Genomic DNA, 18,393 nt, shown 5'->3' with positions numbered 1-18,393 from the left:
AGGAGGAGCTTCGGGTCCCAGCGAAGTCCGTCATTCCGAGGCCAGGAGCTGCAGGGAGAGAAGAGAAGGGAGACAGAAGAAGAGAGCGTGGGGAAGAGAAGGCAGCAAGTAGGAGAGGGCAGTTGCCTGGGGAGAGAGGAGAGGAGAGAGGAGGCAGAAACACTCTTGGATCAAAAGAGGAGAACCAAGGAGTAGACAGGCTACAAAATGGCATTGCTCCTGTGGCTGGGGTCCCAGCTCTCCTTCTTCTGGAGCAGCATCTCTGTGCCAGCAGTTTTTCTTACTGTCTTTATGTTGCTTCTCGACTTCATGAAGCGCAGGAAGAAGTGGAGCCGCTACCCGCCGGGCCCCGTGCCGCTGCCGTTCGTGGGGACCATGCTGTACATTGACTTCCGCAACCCCCACCACACCTTCAAGCAGGTGAGTTCCCGTCCCTGCCACAAAAGTGCCCCTCACGCAACCCTGGGCCCAGGAGGGGTGGGGACACCATGGCACAAAGCTGAAGGGCAATGCCCTCTCCATAGTCCAGGCCTCTGAACCGGCCCGTGCAGATAAATAGATAGTCACACACCAGCACTTGCCAACCTCCTTCTCCCCATCGCTGTGGGATCTCAGTGGAGATGCTGCTGTGCCCCCGGTGCCAGAGGGTGCTCGCTCAGCTGCAGAGCCAGCCACCAACTCCATCCATGGGCATGTGTTGGGGCAAGGGAACAGGGAGATGTACAAAGAAGGGAAGACAAGCAAATACCTGTGGGTTGGGGATGTGGCTGCAGGAATGGCGGGCTCGCTGCCAGCTCCCCAAGCACGCCTACAGGCATGTGCCAACTTCAGCTGGAGAGATCAGCTTGCAGGATCTGCCCCAGCAGCAATGCCCAAAATCTGGGCAGCGTTCCTGTTCAAAGTTTAGCTCCTCTCAAAGGCACAGCACAGCTGGCAGCAGATAACCCTTGACGGGGGGGTTGTGCTTCCGTTTGCAAACTCTGAAGGCCTCTTCTCTAGGGTATAGCACTGCTCAGCTGTCTGTCCAAAATCTGCCATCAGTATAGCATTTGTATTACTCGCTTGCGTACGGTCCAAAAGATTGCCATTTTCAAGTCACATCACTCCAGGGTCATGCTAACCACAGTCTTGACCAGTAATTGCTTTTCATGATGTATTTCTAGTGTCAGTGAAGTGCTAATTCCCTTTCCAGTCAAATAGAGGCTTAAGTACTTCAGTTCTCTGCATCGCTACACTGCAGAAGTTAAGACATGTAGATTTTTAATGAAAAAAGAAAAAAGACCAAAGGAAAAAAAAAAAAACAACACAAAAAAACCAAAACACACAAAAACCGCAACAGAGCACAGTCGTGGGGCATCGCTACTATTGCACTGTCTTCCAGCAACATGCTCCCAAGAGCTTTGTTGAGCATAACTGACTAGCAGGGGAGCTTCAACCTGCCTTCCCAGGAGTCTGTGTCCAGTCCAAGGGCTTGTCCACCCAGAGGAGATTTAGCTCCACGGCAAGCTGCCATGGTGGGGGTGTGGTTGACAGGCTTAGCTGTGCAGCCATGCTGCTGTCAGCACTTCTGTCCCTTACAGGTCACAACAGATTTGGGGTGTGTGCCAGTGTACTAGAGGTGTACAGCTTTTTTTAGGAAGAAAGTTGACCTGAAACTCCGGTGTGGAATTGCCTGTTCTAACTGTGTGACTTGGAACTGGGCTCTGAGTAGATCTTTAGGAACAAATGAGTATTAAAAAAAATAATAATTACATATCACCTTATCATCATTATTTCCTCCTAGCAGAAGCAGACTAACTCAAAACTTGCCGAGTCTTTCAGATCAAAACCAATACAACTATTAGGAAATTACGGACTTTTGAGTGTGCAGCCTTTGAAAATTGCCAGAAAAGTCCTTGAACTTGTGTTGTCAGACAAAATCCAAAATACTTACATAATGCTCATGGCAACAGTTTGGCCAGGATAGGCGTATTCTAAATCTCTCCTCTCACACAATGTTGATCCCTGCTTCAGTTGCGGTTTGGCACCGCACCGACGTGTGGCACTGCAAAGACAAAGGTCAAAGATCACCTGAAGCACCTTATAAAAGCACCTCAAAAATCACAAAACAGTAAAGGCCCTAGGGAAGGATATGGTGATATTCTTGACATTGCATTCAGCTCATTTTCTGTAAAGTACTTTTTTTTTCTTTGCAGCTTTGTAAGAAGTATGGAAATGTCTTCAGTCTCCAGAACTGCTGGACCAACGTGGTTGTACTGAATGGGTATAAAGCAGTGAAGGAAGCCCTGGTGCACCAGTCAGAAGACACTGCTGACCGGCCATACTTGCCAGTATATGAACATGTGGGCTACGGACATCAATCTGAAGGCAAGTCTCTTGGAAATGGGACAGTCACTGCTCACACTAGGAGAAGAGAGGACTGGGTAGATGGAAGATTTTCTCAGTATGGTACAAGCTTCTCATATCCCTCTGGTCAATCTCCTAGTAGGTCTGTCACTCTTTGGTGGTGACAAAATCAGATTTGATGAAAAGGGGGCTCCCCTTAGTGGTTGTAGTACAGCTGCTGGTGCTGGCACACACCTCTTGAGCAGTGTTAGGACACTTACTGGTGGTACAACCTTCCGGCCAGCGTTGGAGCTGGTAGCTCCCAGCACTCAGTGATTTGGTGTCGTCACCAAAAAACTGGTAACTTTCTTCAAAGACAGAGTATTGTCCAACCTTCACCCCACATCTCTCATCCTCAGCAGTGCCACAAGCTGCTGCCCAGTTCACGCAAGCTAAGGGTGCGATGCTGAATGGTTTGGGGGAGCAATTCCTTTATCCTGAGCAGCACACATTGCTCTCACTGGATCCCCTCTCCACCTTCACCACACCAGGTGCAGTAGCCCAGTTTTGGAATTCCTGTATCAACAAGCTGTACAAGATCAGACTCTTTCATCTATCCCCATAGACCTGTACCTCCAAACTCACATTTGCTATTCTCTAGTGAACTTTGCTTGGTGTATGGGTGAGAGCTCCTGACATTTCTTGTTCATCTGTAATTCCAGGGATTGTTTTAGCAAGATATGGACACGTCTGGAAGGAGCAAAGGAGATTCGCGCTCTCTACCTTGAGGAACTTTGGGATGGGAAAGAAATCCTTGGAGGAGCGAGTGATAGAGGAAGCGGAATTTCTGTGCTCTGCAATCAATTCCGAAGAAGGTTTGTCACAACCAGGAGGAAGGGGGAATCACAGAAAAAGGCAACTCAGTGACACAGAGAGAGGAGTGATCCTACAGCCGCTCTCGTTTGCATGCACTGCAGTGCTCTCTTCCTAAGCAAGCACAGTGTTTCTAGTCTACAGGCATTAGTGCCCCTCCTCTACCTTGAAGCCACTTCTACTTTACACAGCGGGGCTACTGTAGCACTCATCCATTTGAAACAGGGAAACAAACAGGAAACAAATAGAAATAAAGAGGTAAAATACAATTATTCCCAGAGCTGGGGGACTATTACATTTATGAAGTTTAGTAGAACATATTATCACATGCAATAAAAGTGCAGCTGAGAGTTTTCACATCACCTGCCATCTAGACACAGATCAGTGTTACCCATCAAGTCACAGAACAACCCTGCGAATCAACTTCTCGTGGGAGTTTTCTCCTTTCAGCAAGGATCGACCAAGTAGTAGCAGGAGATGAGAGGATCTTCACTCCCTAGTATGATGCATTTGTACTTGGAGGGGTTGGGGGGCTTTTTCTCTTGAAGGCATCAAGGAGGCATTTATGTGCTCTTGTTGCTGGCAGCTGAGGTCCAACAGTTTGGTGTTGCTTAGCTTCATTGCTTGGTCTCCATTTCCATTTTTAGGTCGTCCTTTCGATTTACGTTTTCTTGCAAACAATGCTGTCTGCAACATCATCTGCACCATCGTCTTTGGGGAGCGTTTCAGCTACGGTGATGAGACATTCAAGAAGCTGTTACATTTGTTTGAAAACATGATGAAGGAAGAAGCTGGATTCCTGCCTCCGGTAAACCAAGAGCATAAAGCGTTCTGTAAGAAGCTGCCCTCTGTTGCTCGAGGGCATTGTGTTCTCAGTATTTTGCTTTTTACATCATGTACCTTCTCTCTCTCTCCCTCTCCCTGGTTCTGACATCCCAGCTTCTCAACGAAGTGCCCATTTTGTTGCGCGTTCCTGGAGTGGTACAGAATGCCTGTCGAGGTCAAAGGGCATTCATGGACTTCATAGATGTGCTCATAGAAAAGCACAAGGAGACGTGGAACCCTGCTCACATCCGAGACTTGACTGATGCCTTTTTAAAGGAAATGGAGAAGGTAGGGTGACACCAGGAGAACCTCAGGGTCCAGGGCCAATTCCTCTGCCTGTTTAAGCTTGTTGATAGAAGCTGACTTTCCTCACAAAGATATATAAAACCTCTTACTAACTAATTTGCCACTTTTTCATGCCACTTTGTATCTTGAGAGGAAGGGTGTTAACTTCTTCATGCTTTATTGTCTGAAGAGACCGTATTATGTGCTGATGTTCCCATTTTCTACCTTCACATTCCCCTCAGAGTCTAGCCACTCCCTTCTTTCCAGCCTACACCATCTGGAAGGCATTTAAAAGGCAGTAATTGAGAATTCACTAATATTGCTAAGTCAACATGGAAGATTCTGTGTATGTCAGTGCCTTAATGACAGATGTCTCAAAATCAGTTACAAAACTGCAGCAACAGAACTGGCTTTTTGGTGTCATTGCCCAGTCTGCAGCCTGCCTTTAAACTGCGTTGTGACTTGGAAAGAGCATCTCCTCTGGGATGTGTATCTTTGACTTGCTTGCTAGAAGAACTAGTTTTCTACAGATCAGATGAAGGCCTAAATCTGAACCTCACTAAAATTAAAAGAAGTCTTTTCTTTGATTCAGTCAGGCATGAAGTCAGCGTAAAATCAAAGTTAGTTGCGTTAGCTCATCTGTGCACCTTGTGTTCCTGCACATGGACCTCCCCAAATTTCATGTGCCAGATGAGCAATAGTAGCAAATTCTGCCTGCAGATTGCTTCTGCCATCCGAGTCCTCAGGCTGTACTGCTGCTCTGCATAGCAAACCCTGCCGTGCTGTGGGCACCAGGCACCTCCAGTCCATGTGTCAGCCCCCACCAGCTCGAACGGGCTGAGCAACGTGACCTACGTTACTCTGCACTGAGCAGTAGTACTTGGGGGTGGATGTGAGCCCCACCATGTTGCCTCTTGTCACATCTCTCTTCTGTTCATTAAGGTCCCCTGATGACCTGATAAATCCCTCTACTGGGTCAACTTTGATCAGGTGGGCCCCATAGCTCCCTAACTGGGGGTCTTTTATTGGAATAACAGTTGAGTTAAATGCAGCATGAATTGCTATGCGTATTACAACAGCATCAAGATATACAGAACAACTTAAGAGAAGCTGCTGCTTAGGAAAGAAAAGTAGAGAGAGGATTAGAAGAGACAAGCAGATGAACTCATGCAGAGCGCTTGTCTTATCTCATATGCTAACAAATCCGAGCTCAGTTAGCATTTGGATGACAGACCAGTTTTCCTGAAATTGGTCTTGCAGATTTAACAGGCAGCAATGATACCCTGATCTTTCTCTTTTCTTTTTCTTTCCGATTGGAAGAAAAGCAGGGCAGAAGCAGCGAGACTCTGTAATCAGAGCTACAGATCATCCCCTCAAAATATTGTTAATTTTGTATTGGCCGCATCAATGTAGCCTCCTCTCTGCTGCTTGGGTTTTATGATCTGGCCAAACCTGCATCACTGTGTTTCACCTCCTCTGGGAGAGGGTGTAAGAGCAAGTGGCAGAGGCCTGCTGTCTGCCTGAGTTGGGAGCACAAGACATTCACTTCTGTCCTGAAAAGAGGTGTAGCTTTCATTTCTCAGGATATGGGAGGTGACTGATGACCTTCACATCCTGTGACCTGTCACAGGAGGTGACATGGTTACCAAAGTACATCAGTCACACACAGACCATTGCCTGCCTTGTGCTCTACTCTCCCAGTAAACTTCTTGGTCAGCAAAAATAGATACAGTGCTTCTCAGTTCTTCTCTGAAACAATGGTCTGCTTGACCAGTAAGTACCCCAGTTCTAGTCACCTGCTTGCTTGCTCTCTGCAGGGCAAGGCTGCTGAAGAGAGTGGTTTCAACTACAAGAATCTGCGTACGGTGACCTTAGACTTGTTTGTAGCTGGTTCTGAGACCACCGCCACCACCCTCCGCTGGGCCTTTCTGCACATGGTTCTCCACCCAGAAATACAGAGTAAGTGAGAGAACAGGCAGAGGTGTGGCCTGTTCCCTTCAACCTGCATTTTTCCATGAGAAGACTGAACATCTGGTTTCCATTGTTTGGAGATTTTGTAATGAGGAGCAGCGCTGGTGATTGTTGGTCTTGCAGAAACCAGGAGAAACACATCCCAAACATGGCTGTTCTGGCAGGGCTCGGTGTCAGAGGGGAGGCCCCAATGAGTGGAGTTGGAAGGGCACATTAACTCTCTCCTTAATTTTGCAGGCTGCCTGGGGACTTCCAGTGGCCAGAGTACCCACCTGACTGTATTTCCTATAGATCCTAATCTGAATCAGTTCCCTAATGCTGCTTGCCCAGGTACCCTTTCAGCTGCATAGAGGAGGGCAGGGCAGCATGTCAAGTGACAAGGCCTTTACTAAAGACACTGCGCATACAGAATAGTTATACAGATGGCTCTGAGCAACTGAAAACAAATGCATTCCCCTCTAGTTTGTTCCTTTCTCTACTTGCTTGTCCTGCTCTCACCCAGTGTCTACCACTCTCATGCCACCAGCTTTCCTCAGCTTGTACCAGCCCCTTCTCTTTATCTAAGGGCACACTAATTCCTTAGCTGTGCTGCTTTCAGGTAAGGTCCAAGCAGAGATTGATAAGGTGATTGGCAGCGAGAGACCACCCACCATGGAGGACCAAGTGCGCTTGCCCTACACCAATGCTGTGATCCACGAAGTGCAACGCTACGCAGATATCCTTCCTCTGGGACTACCTCACATGACATACCGGGACACTGAGTTGCAAGGCTTCTTCATTCCCAAGGTGACCATGGCCAGATAAGCAATGCAGCATCCTCTCCCTGTGCAGACACCAGGTCTGGTTTGTGGGTGACCCCACACAACTCTGCAGCATTGCACTTCCAGCCCCAAATCAGTCACCAAGCGAGCGCTGAAGTAGTACATTTTGGAATACTAAGACCAGGTGGATGGTCACCTTTGGGCTCTAGGTCAGTGCTGGTTATGTGGGAACCCAGCTGTAGTGGCAGCTCAGTGCAAAGGTTTGCTTTCTTCTTGATGAGCGGTGACATCCAGTGCCCTGTCTGTGTTGGAAGGAGGAGGTAACTGAGCCTAGAGGGCTCTCTGCAGGCACACACCACCAGCTTACTGGCTTTCCTAAGGTGTTAGTAGTTAAAACTCTCATCTCTGAAGCTATTCAACTGCCACTGGCATTCAGTCCACTGCCACTGTGACAGGCAGCTGCCATGGCAGCACTGGTAGCAGTGCAAGCCTGGGATAATTTTTTTTTCTTTAGCCTTGCAATACCTCCTCTAGCTTAGAACATTGACATGTGAAACTGAAAAGCTTTGCAATTTCCCATAGCCCCCATGAAATTTAGGCTTTGAAGTCTGTCAGTCAGCTGTTTCTCTCCAGCTATAAAAAAAAAGTCCAGGAAGATCTGAGAAGCAGAGGCTGTTTCCACTGTGTAACCATGAAATTAGCATTTGCATGCAATGGTCTTTGTAAGAATACAAATTGCCAAAGTTTGGAGGCTTCAGAGCTTAGGGCAGGCACCATGTGTCACTGGAAAAGTGCCCTCTGTTTCAAATGAGATCAGAGGAGGAGATTGGTGCCTTACTCTGAAGCAACAAACGATGGTTGCGATTAGATGGGAGACACGGACCAGAAAGGGCCTTGTGCCAAGATAACGCTGCTGTTCTCATCCCTTGTTTCCTTTTGTGGCGGAGCGCAGGGGACGACACTCATCACCAACTTGTCTTCCGTGCTGAAGGATGAGACAGTCTGGGCGAAGCCAAATGACTTTTACCCGGATCACTTCCTCAATGCAAACGGGAAGTTTGTGAAACCAGAGGCCTTCCTGCCTTTCTCAGCAGGTAAATCTGAGGGGCAGATGCAGCTGCAAGTCAGGGGCACAGCAGGAAGGATATCCTGCCCCTCCCGTGGCAATCCCAGCATGGTTTAATGTCTTCTTTCTACTCCTTGTCTTGCAGGTCGCCGTGTCTGCCTGGGGGAAGGGCTGGCCAGGATGGAGCTCTTTATTTTCTTCACCACTCTCCTGCAGAAATTCACCTTTGTGCTCCCCGAAGACCAGCCCAAGCCACGGGTGGACAGTGTGTTTGCCCTCACAGTCTCCCCATACCCATACCAGGTGAAAGCCATCCCCAGATAAATGCACACCTCTCTCCTTTCACTCACAGACCAGCACCAATGCAAACTCTTGTCAGAAATGTTTCAGGTCCAGGCAGGATCATGCTGGGTTCCAGTCAAGATTTCTCAAATTTATGCAGATGTTCCCAGCTGTGTAAAGTAAGAATCTGGCCCAATATATACAGTTTAGTTTAATTCCAGTCTTGGATCTTGAATCAGACAGAATCAGAAAGAATTAGGTTACAAATCATGATCAGTTTTTCAAGTACATACATGCCTAATCAGCCAGCTTTGCTGTACTTTGGGACTCTCACTGGTTGCAGAAGCAGTTCACTGAGCACACAGCAACTGAAAAAATTATTAGTCCTGAATTAGTTTACAGAAATACAAGGGTATCCTGGGTAAAAGACAATGCTGGGGTCCTGCCACTTCTAGGAGAAAAAAAAAACACCACCACTTGGACAAATTCTGGCCCACTCCCTTCCTCGTTAGCCCCAGGCCATACCCAGCCACGCCCTGCCTTCTGTGCGGTGCTGCTGTCCCACAGCAGCGTGTCCCTCTGCCTGGTGCCCAGGGGAGTCCAGCTCTGGCTTGGTTCCTGCAAAAACAATCCATGGCTCGTCAGCTGATTTGGCAGCTGCTGCTGTTGGGTGGGGAGCTTCAGCTCCACCAGCAAGGTGGCTTCTAAATGCAGTTTCAGAACAGTGCTCTTGAAAAGTCTTACCATTCAATACATAATCCCTTCATTCCTTGTTGTTTAATGACTACTCCTGTCCATTGCACACACCTTGCATTGCCTTTGCAGCCCGAAGAAAGTATGTTGTAATCCAGAGAAATGCCTGACAACCCTTATGTCACACTATGCCTCCAGCAGAAATAAATACCAAGAAGAAGAAAATAAGTAATCTGTGTGGTGCTTCTGCCACTGCAGCAGGTATTTGTGACATAGGGAAATTCCTATAAAATATTTCAAAAGAAATCCTGGTGTTTAGATCTACCATCTTAAGTAATTGGGGCCTGAAAACTGCTTTTTTTTCAGCATTAAAGTCAGCTCTTGGACAGGTGTGGAAGTTGCAGGGGGGTGGAGTTAAGGCTGTTTGAAACACTGCACTTGTAGATTTCAGAGCTACTTTTCTCTTTCTTCCTGCAGTATTTCTGACAAAATGTTTTGCAAGGTGTTAAGATACCTTGATGTTTAGTTTAGTTTAGTTTAGTTCAGTTTAGTTTAGTTGTAACTACCTTTTAGCCACGTGTAAAGGAGCTTCTATGCATAATCACAACTAAATAAATCCACATTCACCTCTATCTTGCTAGTACTAATTTTAGCAGCTACGGAAGCTATTGAATTACGCAAATACTTAATACCATTGTTAAGATTTTTACTTCAGCGGGAACTGGGTATTTCTTCTTTGCCTCCAATAAATAATCCAAAAGAAGAAAAGTGGTCTGAAAAGTGTTTTTACCCCACTCTCTGTGTTGTACTCCCTTCACAATTCTCCCCTTACAGCCAGCACCCCACCTGTTTCTTTCAAGCTCTTCTCAGTGTTACTTTTCTGGCTGGTTCAGCCGCACCGACCTGAACCTAACACCGGGTTTATAGTTACCAGCACGCACGTGTTTTTGAAAAGTGAACCAAACTTTAAGCAGAAATTACTCCTATCATCCTGTATTCGGGTGAGAAGCCTGGGTACGCCTAGAACAGGAGCACGGGAGAGCACGTCGAAGAAGCCAACCCGCCTGTGCAGACACCAGCTGGCGTCGCGCCCTGGAGGCGAGAGGGAACGAACGGATCATTGCAAAATACAGACCTAGCAGCGGCCACGGGGCGGGAAAGCCAGCCAGAAGGGTCCTGGGGAGAGGACACATGTAATTAATTACTTAATGAATTAACTTAATTAATTCCTTCCTGCGAGGAGGAGGCTGCCCTCAACCCGCGGCACCGCGAGCCGCCATAAACCCGCCCCGCCCGGCCCCGACGCGGCAGCCCCGGCCCTCCCGCGGCCCCACCCCCCGGCCCGGCTCGGCCCGACCCTGGCCCTGGTCCCGGTCCCGGTCCCGGCCCGGCCCCCAGCGCGGCCCGACTGCCCCGCTCGGCCCCGCCCCCCCACAGCAAGCCGCGATTGGCACTCCCCTCGACCAATCAGGTGCGAGAGCGCCGCTTCAGCCGGGTCCGGAGGCGGGCGTGGCAGCGCGGCCGGCCAATGGGAGGCCGCGGCGCCGGCAGCGGGACGAGGCGGGGCGGGGCGCGGCGCCCGGGGAGGCGGCTGCGGGAAGATGGCGGTGGCGGGGAGAGGCGCGGTGAGCGCGGCGGTGAAGCCGATCTTCAGCCGCGACCTGGGCGAGGCCAAGCGGCGGGTGCGGGAGCTGTACCGCGCCTGGTACCGCGAGGTGCCCAACACGGGTGAGGCGCTGCTGGCGGGGCGTGGGCGGCAGCGCCAGCTCAAGGTCGTCACGGGCGCCCCGCGGCCGCGGGGTTGCGGACGGGCCCGCTGCGCCCCGGGGTGCGGGGTCCTCCCGCGGCCCTGCTGCCCTGCCGTGCCCTGCCGTGCCCTGCCCTGCCCTGCCCTGCCCTGCCCTGCCCTGCCCTGCCGTGGCCCCTCCGCTCGCTCGGCCCGGTGCCGCACGGGCCCGGCTGCCCCGGGAGGGCGAGCCCCGGCCGCCCCGCGCCGCGCTCGGCGCTTGGGTTGCCTAGCCAAGCAGGAATGGAATCCAGCTTTGATTTTGCGGAGTGGGGCTGGGCGGCGTGATTGCCTGCCTCCTTCAGAGCGCGCCGGGACGCCGTACCTCGGCTGTGACGTTGATTTGCTTTAAATCAACTCTATTCGCCAGGCGGGCGGGAGCAGGCGAGCGGTTCGCGTTTCGAAGGGTTGCGTTGCGGACCGCCGCTGTAAAGAACGGAAAACCACGTAGCTGACCTCAGTGGGTGTTCTGTTTTTCCTAGTACACCTCTACCAGCTGGACATCTCGGTGAAACAGGGGCGTAACAAGGTGCGGGAGATGTTCATGAAGAACGCCCACATCAGAGATCCACGGGTGATAGACATGCTGGTTATTAAGGTAGAGAAGAAGTCATTGTGGAAGCTGCAGAGAATGTGGGAGCGGGTGATTGGTGGTGAGTGTGGTGGAGGAGAGGGAGTTTCATCTCGCACTGTGCTATGGAGGAGTTGTCTGCTGCAATCCAGATGGGTTTGTCAGCAAACCTGTTGATCAGGGAACAAGCTGCTTTAGCACGCGGAGGGATGGGGTCTTAAGTCGCTTTGGAGTTGCTGGAATATGGGTTTCTGTCACTCAGTGTAGTGTCTGTTCCATATTAAAGATGTTTAGAAGAGGAAGTGTATGGCAAGCAAAACGGTAGTTTAAATACTATGTTTGTGGGTTTTGTGTTTTGGTTTTTCTTTGTTTTTAGAAACAGCAGCAATCAAAGAAAGGGGAAAAATATGCTGTTAGGTAGTTTACCCTTAAAAATGACCTTTCTGCTCCCTAGAGTACTTCCTTAGATTGGGTTCTAATACATTAGAAGGTTTCCAACCAAGGACTGCTGTGCTCACCTGTTGCATTTCTTGCACTTGAAGACAGGTTGTCTTTACATGACAAAAATAAACAAGTGGAAACGGAATTCTAGATAATACAGGAGGTGACAGTTCCAGGCAGTCTCACCCTGCCCCATGCTGCCATTCTCCAAACGCAGTACAGTAATTCAAGACTAGAGTAATGAAGAAGTTGTGTTTAGTACCTGTGTGGTAGGGATACTGATGCAAAGCATTTAGGAGCATTATTAGTTTTACAGTTAACCTGCTTTAGTAACAAAAAATAAAATAGAGGTGCACAAAAGTTACAAATGTTATGTAGACTTTTATGGGGTGCTGGTCATGATCAAAACAAACCAGGTTCTAAGACAGGGGCATCGTCCCTCACCTGTTCCACAGGGCTGGGAAGCTGTGCTGTAGAGACAAGTGACTTGTTCATACAGGGCACGAAGCACTGAAGTCACAAGGCAGGCGCAATATATACGTTTAGGTGATGCAGACAGACTTCAGGAGTACAGAATTGTTGAGACTGCTATCTTAAGGTTCTTTCTGAGTGCATTCAGGTAACTTGCATAGTTCTGCATGGTTAGAATTGGGCTCTGAGAAATAAACTGAAATACTTCTGTCTGTGCACAGGGGAAAATGGAGCTTCAAGAAACCATTAATGTATGGAAGCAGAGGACACACGTCATGAGGTATTTCCATGAGACGGAAACCCCACGGCCTAAAGACTTTCTGTCCAAGTTCTATGCGGGCCACGATCCCTGAGAGATTGGCTCTGTGCCTTCCTGCCTTGTATTACAAATAAAGTTCTACTATATAGAAAAAAAATCTGCACAGAAAGATTGTGTAGCCTGTTAGAAGCCTGATGACTAAATCTGAATCCAGGGTGTGTGCAAGCCCTCGTGATCTCTGTGGAGAGCTGTGGTTTCCTAGCTTTTGTCAATGGGTATTTTCAGTGGATGGAGTTTGTCCCATCACTCATCCTGGAGTGTCTGCTGAATAACCACAACACAACCTGGCTGTGGGGCTGTCGGCTGAGTCTGCAGCCCTGTGTGTAGATCTCAGCTTGGTGGAACAGTGAGCAGAAAAGAGCAGGTCTTCAGAAGAGCCAGTGGTATTAGCAGAAGTATGCTTGTGCTTGAGGCCCACCTCTATTCATGTAGCGTTTTGAAATGTCATGCTGACTTTGTTGACCTTGTGTTTTTTTACTTGGACATTATTCTCTGTTTACTTCCTCACAGAGAATAGTATAAAATCCAATAGCCAAATAAAGCTCTTTGTGCAATTAAAAAAAAAAACTAGCAGAGTAAATTTCCTGGCTGCAAACCAAAATTGCCTGGAAAAATGAGGTTTTGTACTGTTGTCTAGATTAGGGAGGCTCTGCAAGAGCTTCTGATGGAGGGCAGAAGATGGTGTCCTACCATCATCTTAGTTGAAGGAGGAATTACTATCTTCCTTTTGAGTGGAGTGAGAATTTGTTATCTCACCAGTCAGAAGTTTTTTTCAGCAGGTGACTCGATGCTGGGGCTCCCCATGTGTAATCACCATTGAATCTCTGTAGTACACTCAAGCTTCCTTTTATCCCTGCCTAAATACTGCGGCCACCTTGCATGCACAAGGACAGTGAAGCAGCATCTCAGGGATGTGTGTCTATGTGTACCTGGGACTTCAGGGTGGGGTGTTTTTAAGGACACGGTTGAAGAAGGAAGACAGGAAGGGCCAGGAGAGGTGGCAGGATAAAAGCAGTGATACGGCGTTTGGCTGTATAGAGAACAGGAGCACATTTGGCTCCCAGGAGCAGATGAACTGGGGCAACCACTTCTCAGGTGGCCTTGGGGAGGCAGGGGGCAACTGAGATAGCAGGTGACTCCAAGACCCTGCCAGCTGCCTTCAGCTGCAGCTGCTGGGGTTACTCAGATTGCAGGCTCCCTTCTCTTTTAGTAGCTATGCCCAGAGAGTTACAGAGCAAACATCAAAAGCAGCACCAAGTAATAAGGGAGCAAATGTGGCAGTTTGAACTATTCCCTGTGCCAATGTGTGTGACATTCAAAGAAACTTTTTAAACAGCTACATGAATACTGAAGGGAAAAGTGGGCAGTCAAGAGAAGAGGCCAGATCCAGTGACTGGAAACCAAGAGAGAGACACTGGGACAATGCTGGCTTAAAAAAATTAAAAAATTCATCTGACTTTAACCTTTCAAGCTGGTCTGCTGTAACTGAAGGTACTCTGTGCATGCCCCAGCATTGGAGACATCTGCTTATTGTAGGGGGGGTTAGACTAGATGACCTTTAGAGGCCCCCTTCTAACCCAATACATTCTATGATTCTAAGACTTCTGAAGTCTTATGCAAGGATTTAATTGCAATAGTAAACACTTCTATGAAAAGAAGTGTTGAAGTTCATGCACAGTAAAGAAAATAAATACATTTGTGCTTATGCTGAAGACAGTACTGAACTACCCAGGAATTACTGGGTACTTGGAGCCAGAGTATTCAGATAACTTCACTGTTCACAGATTAAATTCTATAAAAACACATCAGTTGAGTTATTTTGCCACTTGTGCTCTTAACCTACTCAAAACTTGTAACTCTGCAATGATAATACTGTACTTAATCTTCAGTGAGGTGAAATTAATGATACGGTCTCTGTCAGACACACCTACATAGTCCAGGGTTGTAAATCATTATGATTTGAAGTGCAGCACCAATATACACTCCATTCCTTTCATTAGGCTGTCTTTGTGAGGCTGCTGCTTCCTCTAGGATTCCTGTCATGTGCTGTAGATGAGAACTGAATTACATAAAGAACTTGTAAGAGGAAACAAACATGAAGAAAGCCTCCTTACTGGAACAGACGTACAGACAGAAAGGTTAATACAGAAATGCTAGGTCATAGGCACAAAATCTGTAAAAACTCAAGAACAAAGCCATACTTCTCAATCTCTTGATCTTTAATTAAGTGTTTCCCATATTGCTAATAAAAGGAATCCCAAGCAGTCTTTGATGAGGTGAGCGTGTACGTGCAAGGTTGCAGGGCCTTGATTATCAAGCATTTCAAACCAGATCTACAGATTTTTGTCACACAGACATGCACAGGGCACTCGCTGGCAAGGGGACAGAGCTCCCCTGTCCCATTTAGGAAGGACAAACCACAGGTGACAGATGCTGGAACAATTGCTTTGTCAATGGTTGCCTCCCTTCTGTTCTTGTTGCAGTTCTGTAAATAGAATAATAAGCCATTACTTTTCAGATACACTGCACAGAGCTCCAGTCTCTACCCTCCCCCCAAACCACACCAGGTGGATTTCATATAAAAGGAGTTTCTAACAGGCCATTCCAGTCTTTACAATCTTTAGATTCTTTCTTTATAGCTGCACAGTGCATCTTGGAAAATCCCTTTAGCAAATGGAAAACACCCACAAAACTGATTATAAAGCAGCACTACTTAGAACTTTAGAACAGCTTCTTTGTTCTGTGAAGAATCAAATACACCCAAACTCAAATCTTTACACAAGGAATCACGTAAAATGGTAGTGTAGTGCACTGCAGATAAAGGTGAATTATTTCCACTCTTCCTTAATCTAATGAGTCTGAATGTTCCAGCTACTCCAGAGATCAGTGTTGTAAGACAGTTTGTTCTTACGGGTTCTGGAATTCTCTAAAATTGTTCACCTCTATATCAAATGCATACAGTAAGCGATTCTCTGGAAACAGGCATTCTGTGGGTTAGCAGAAGAATTTTAAACAGGCAAACACATAGAATAGAATCATTTAGGTTGGGCAAGACCCTTAAGATCGTAAGAGTCCAGCTGTAGACCTAACACCATCAACTCCACCACTAAACCATGTCCCTAAGCACCACATCCTTTAAATACCTCCAGGGATGGTGACTCCACCACTTCCATGAGCAGCCTGTTCCAGCTCCTGACAGCCTTTTCAGTGAATAAATTTTTCCTAATACCCAATCTAAACCTCCCCTGGCACAACTTGAGGCCATTTCCTCTTGTCCTGTCACTCGTTACTTGGGAGAAAAGAATGACCCCCACCTTGCTACAACCTCCTTTCCCTTTCAGGTAGTTGTAGAGAGTGAGAAGGTCTGCCCTCAGCCTCCTTTTCTCCAACCCCAGTTCCCTCAGAAGACTTGTGCTCTAGACCCTTCACCAGCTTCACTACCCTTCTTTGGATGCATGATGTAGTAGTAATGCTGAAGTGCCTCTTTTTCTCTCTGTAGTTTAGACCCTCACTGACTACAGTTTATTTCTGATTCAAATGGCAAGACGTAAAACATCATCGGCTTATTCCAATTTCTAACAAATGTAATTTGTGGAGATTTCACATTCAGATACCAGTCTGGCCTACTTAGGTATAAAAGAACATAAAAGTTTGTAGCTAGAGGCAATATTGTATCCATTGTGTTTAACTGCAAATGCATCTGGAGTACTGTGTCCAGTTCTGAGCTCCCCAGTTCAAGAAACCAAGGAACTGCTACTGGTGAGAGTCCAGCAGAGGGCTACAAAGATTAGAGGACTGGAGCATCAGTCTTATGAGGAAAGGCTGAGAGAGCTGGGTCTGTTTAACCTGGACAAGGAAACTTGAGAGTGGATCTTATCAATGCTCATAGATATCTAAAGGGTGAGTGTCAAGAGGATTGGGCCAGACTCTTGCCAGTGTTGCCCAGTAACAGGATGAAGGGCAATGGGCGCAACACAGAGCACAGGAACTTCCATCTGAACATGAGGAAGAACTTCCTTACTTTCAGGGTGACCGAATAGTGGAACAGGCTGCCAGGAGAGGCTGTGGAGTCTCCTTCTCTGGAGACAGTCAAAATGAACCTGGATGCAATCCTGTGCAACCTGCTCTAGGTGAACCTGCTCTAGCAGGGGCGCCGGACTAGACGATCTCCAGAGGTCCCTTCCAACCCTACCGTTCTGTGACTCCACCAGCTTTCGAGCTGCCGCTGTATTTCCTCGTCTCCTCCCTGCCCCAAGCCAAATGGGAAGCACAAACAATTAAATTGCTGGTGACGTTAATGACGTACCCTTTTAATCATCGTCGTCATCGTCCTCTGGGACGAATATATCATGTTCTTCAAGCAGGGCCGCAAAGTTCTTACTGATTTGCGTCCCAACGTACAGGAAGGGGATCACAACGCTGAACACTCTGAGGAGGCCGAAGGGTGTCTGCAAGGAGCCCAGTGGAAAAGGCTGATCTGTACCCCCCGGCCGGGCTGCGGCTGGACCCGCTGCCCAGACGCGCCGAGCCCGGGGGACGGCAGCAAGGCCGGTTCGCCGTCCCTCGGGCCGGACCCGCTGCCACCCACCGCTCTTCAGACAGGGCGGGGGGCGGCGGGGCAGGGGACACTAGCGCTTAGGGAGGGCCAGCGGCTGCCGGCGAGGAGCAGGCGGGTGTTTATCTCCCCGCCAGGGCGCAGAGGCCCCCGCCAGGCCGGCAGCGACCCGCCCGGGGGGGACGGACCCCCCGACCCGCCTCAGCCCTCGGGCCGCCCCCCGCAGCCACCTCCCGCCAGCGCTCCCGCGCCCCGGCCCCGCCCACCGCGGCCGCTCATTCGCCCGGAGCCTGTCAGTCACCGCGGGCGCCCGCACGGATTGGCCAGCGCTGCCGCCCGCCGCGCCGCAATTGGCTGGAGCCCCCAGCCCCTCGCCCCTGGCTCACCTTAACCGGCTTGGGCAAGATGGCGCCGCTGCGGGTGACGGTGGCGCCCCGGGAGGGCAGGAGCGGCGCGCCCGGGCTGCGGAGCGGCCTGTCCCTGCCCCAGCCCCAGCCCCCGCCCCAGCCCGCCCGCCCCGAGGAAGCCGCGGCCGCCGCCAGCAGCCGCCCGCCTGCCGCCGCCATCCTCCCCCCTGCCGGGCGCCGGAGCGGCAGAGCCGAGGCGGTGGCGGGGCGGTGAGGCCTGCAGCCCCGCGAGGCTGGAGGGGAGGCGGGGGGGCTGCGGTGCGCAGGCGCGGGGCGGGCCCAAGCGGGAGGGGAGGCGGCCTCGGGGCGCCGGGCCGGGCCGGGCCGGGCAGGGGCCGGGCCCCGCAGCTCCCGCGGCGGGTGTGAGGGGCTGGCAGCGCCGCGGGCTGCGAGCCAGAGCGGGTTATTGGCTTCACGGCATCAAATACCAAGGTTAACAGTGTCTTGAAAGGCGTCGCACAGGTTCCGCGTGTAAAGCGCAAGCGCGTGCAAAACCGCCTCTTGAAAAGAGAACGCGTCGTCCACCCCCAGGTGCGAGCGCTTCACAAGGCGGGAGCGTTTCTGCGGGCTGCTCGTGGTGTGTGTTGTGCGGCAGTCGCGGAAGGTGCCGCTGACATGGGCAGCCCCCGTGCCTTTCGGGGGGGTTATTTAAGTTTCTCAGAAAAGGCAGCCGAGAGGGGTAAGACTGGAGGGAATCGCCCGCCCCCAGACTATTAATGCAATTGCTGCTGTAACAAAGTACCCGATCTTGGTCATCAGTGT

The 18,393-nt window shown here is 49.7% G+C and overlaps 3 protein-coding genes across 4 annotated transcripts; 2 read left to right on the top strand and 1 right to left on the bottom strand.

Annotated features, from left to right (window-relative positions):
* Window positions 1-9,849, top strand: LOC127392710 (cytochrome P450 2D17-like). Its single transcript, XM_051636976.1, has 9 exons — window positions 1-420; window positions 2,196-2,367; window positions 3,048-3,200; window positions 3,846-4,006; window positions 4,138-4,311; window positions 6,126-6,267; window positions 6,878-7,065; window positions 7,993-8,134; window positions 8,252-9,849. Exons 1-9 carry the CDS (start codon window positions 208-210, stop codon window positions 8,428-8,430), a joined length of 1,524 nt encoding a protein of 507 aa, XP_051492936.1. The 5' UTR covers window positions 1-207; the 3' UTR covers window positions 8,431-9,849.
* A 798-nt stretch (window positions 9,850-10,647) lies between these two features.
* Window positions 10,648-12,766, top strand: NDUFA6 (NADH:ubiquinone oxidoreductase subunit A6). 2 transcript variants are annotated; one of them, XM_051637372.1, is made up of 3 exons: window positions 10,648-10,809; window positions 11,350-11,465; window positions 12,572-12,766. In XM_051637372.1, the coding sequence occupies exons 1-3, from the start codon at window positions 10,683-10,685 to the stop codon at window positions 12,701-12,703; spliced, it is 375 nt and encodes a 124-aa protein (XP_051493332.1). In that variant the 5' UTR covers window positions 10,648-10,682; the 3' UTR covers window positions 12,704-12,766. The 2 variants fall into 2 exon arrangements, with proteins under 2 accessions (XP_051493332.1, XP_051493341.1); XM_051637381.1 differs by having other exon boundaries at window positions 10,657-10,809; window positions 11,350-11,520.
* Window positions 12,767-14,867: 2,101 nt separating this feature from the next.
* Window positions 14,868-17,846, bottom strand: SMDT1 (single-pass membrane protein with aspartate rich tail 1). Its single transcript, XM_051637418.1, has 3 exons — window positions 17,611-17,846; window positions 16,976-17,117; window positions 14,868-15,154 (listed from the first exon to the last, which is right to left on the bottom strand). The coding sequence occupies exons 1-2, from the start codon at window positions 17,788-17,790 to the stop codon at window positions 16,980-16,982; spliced, it is 318 nt and encodes a 105-aa protein (XP_051493378.1). The 5' UTR covers window positions 17,791-17,846; the 3' UTR covers window positions 14,868-15,154; window positions 16,976-16,979.
* Window positions 17,847-18,393: the final 547 nt, after the last annotated feature.

Source organism: Apus apus, chromosome 1, assembly GCF_020740795.1.
Source record: "Apus apus isolate bApuApu2 chromosome 1, bApuApu2.pri.cur, whole genome shotgun sequence".
Lineage (NCBI taxonomy): Eukaryota > Metazoa > Chordata > Aves > Apodiformes > Apodidae > Apus > Apus apus.
The sequence above is the reverse complement of the archived record's forward strand: the minus strand, read 5'-3'. Positions and strand labels throughout refer to the sequence as shown.

Excerpts from the sequence above, each read along its gene's own strand:
- SMDT1 (XM_051637418.1), bottom strand. The coding sequence starts at position 17,790 with ATGGCGGCGGCAGGCGGGCGGCTGCTGGCGGCGGCCGCGGCTTCCTCG. Across the intron at positions 17,118-17,610 it reads TCTTGCCCAAGCCGGTTAAG|ACACCCTTCGGCCTCCTCAG; the intron begins GTGAGCCAGGGG and ends GGCTCCTTGCAG.
- NDUFA6 (XM_051637372.1), top strand. The coding sequence starts at position 10,683 with ATGGCGGTGGCGGGGAGAGGCGCGGTGAGCGCGGCGGTGAAGCCGATC. Across the intron at positions 10,810-11,349 it reads CCGCGAGGTGCCCAACACGG|TACACCTCTACCAGCTGGAC; the intron begins GTGAGGCGCTGC and ends TGTTTTTCCTAG. Across the intron at positions 11,466-12,571 it reads TAGACATGCTGGTTATTAAG|GGGAAAATGGAGCTTCAAGA; the intron begins GTAGAGAAGAAG and ends GTCTGTGCACAG.
- LOC127392710 (XM_051636976.1), top strand. The coding sequence starts at position 208 with ATGGCATTGCTCCTGTGGCTGGGGTCCCAGCTCTCCTTCTTCTGGAGC. Across the intron at positions 3,201-3,845 it reads TGCAATCAATTCCGAAGAAG|GTCGTCCTTTCGATTTACGT; the intron begins GTTTGTCACAAC and ends TTCCATTTTTAG. Across the intron at positions 7,066-7,992 it reads AAGGCTTCTTCATTCCCAAG|GGGACGACACTCATCACCAA; the intron begins GTGACCATGGCC and ends GGCGGAGCGCAG.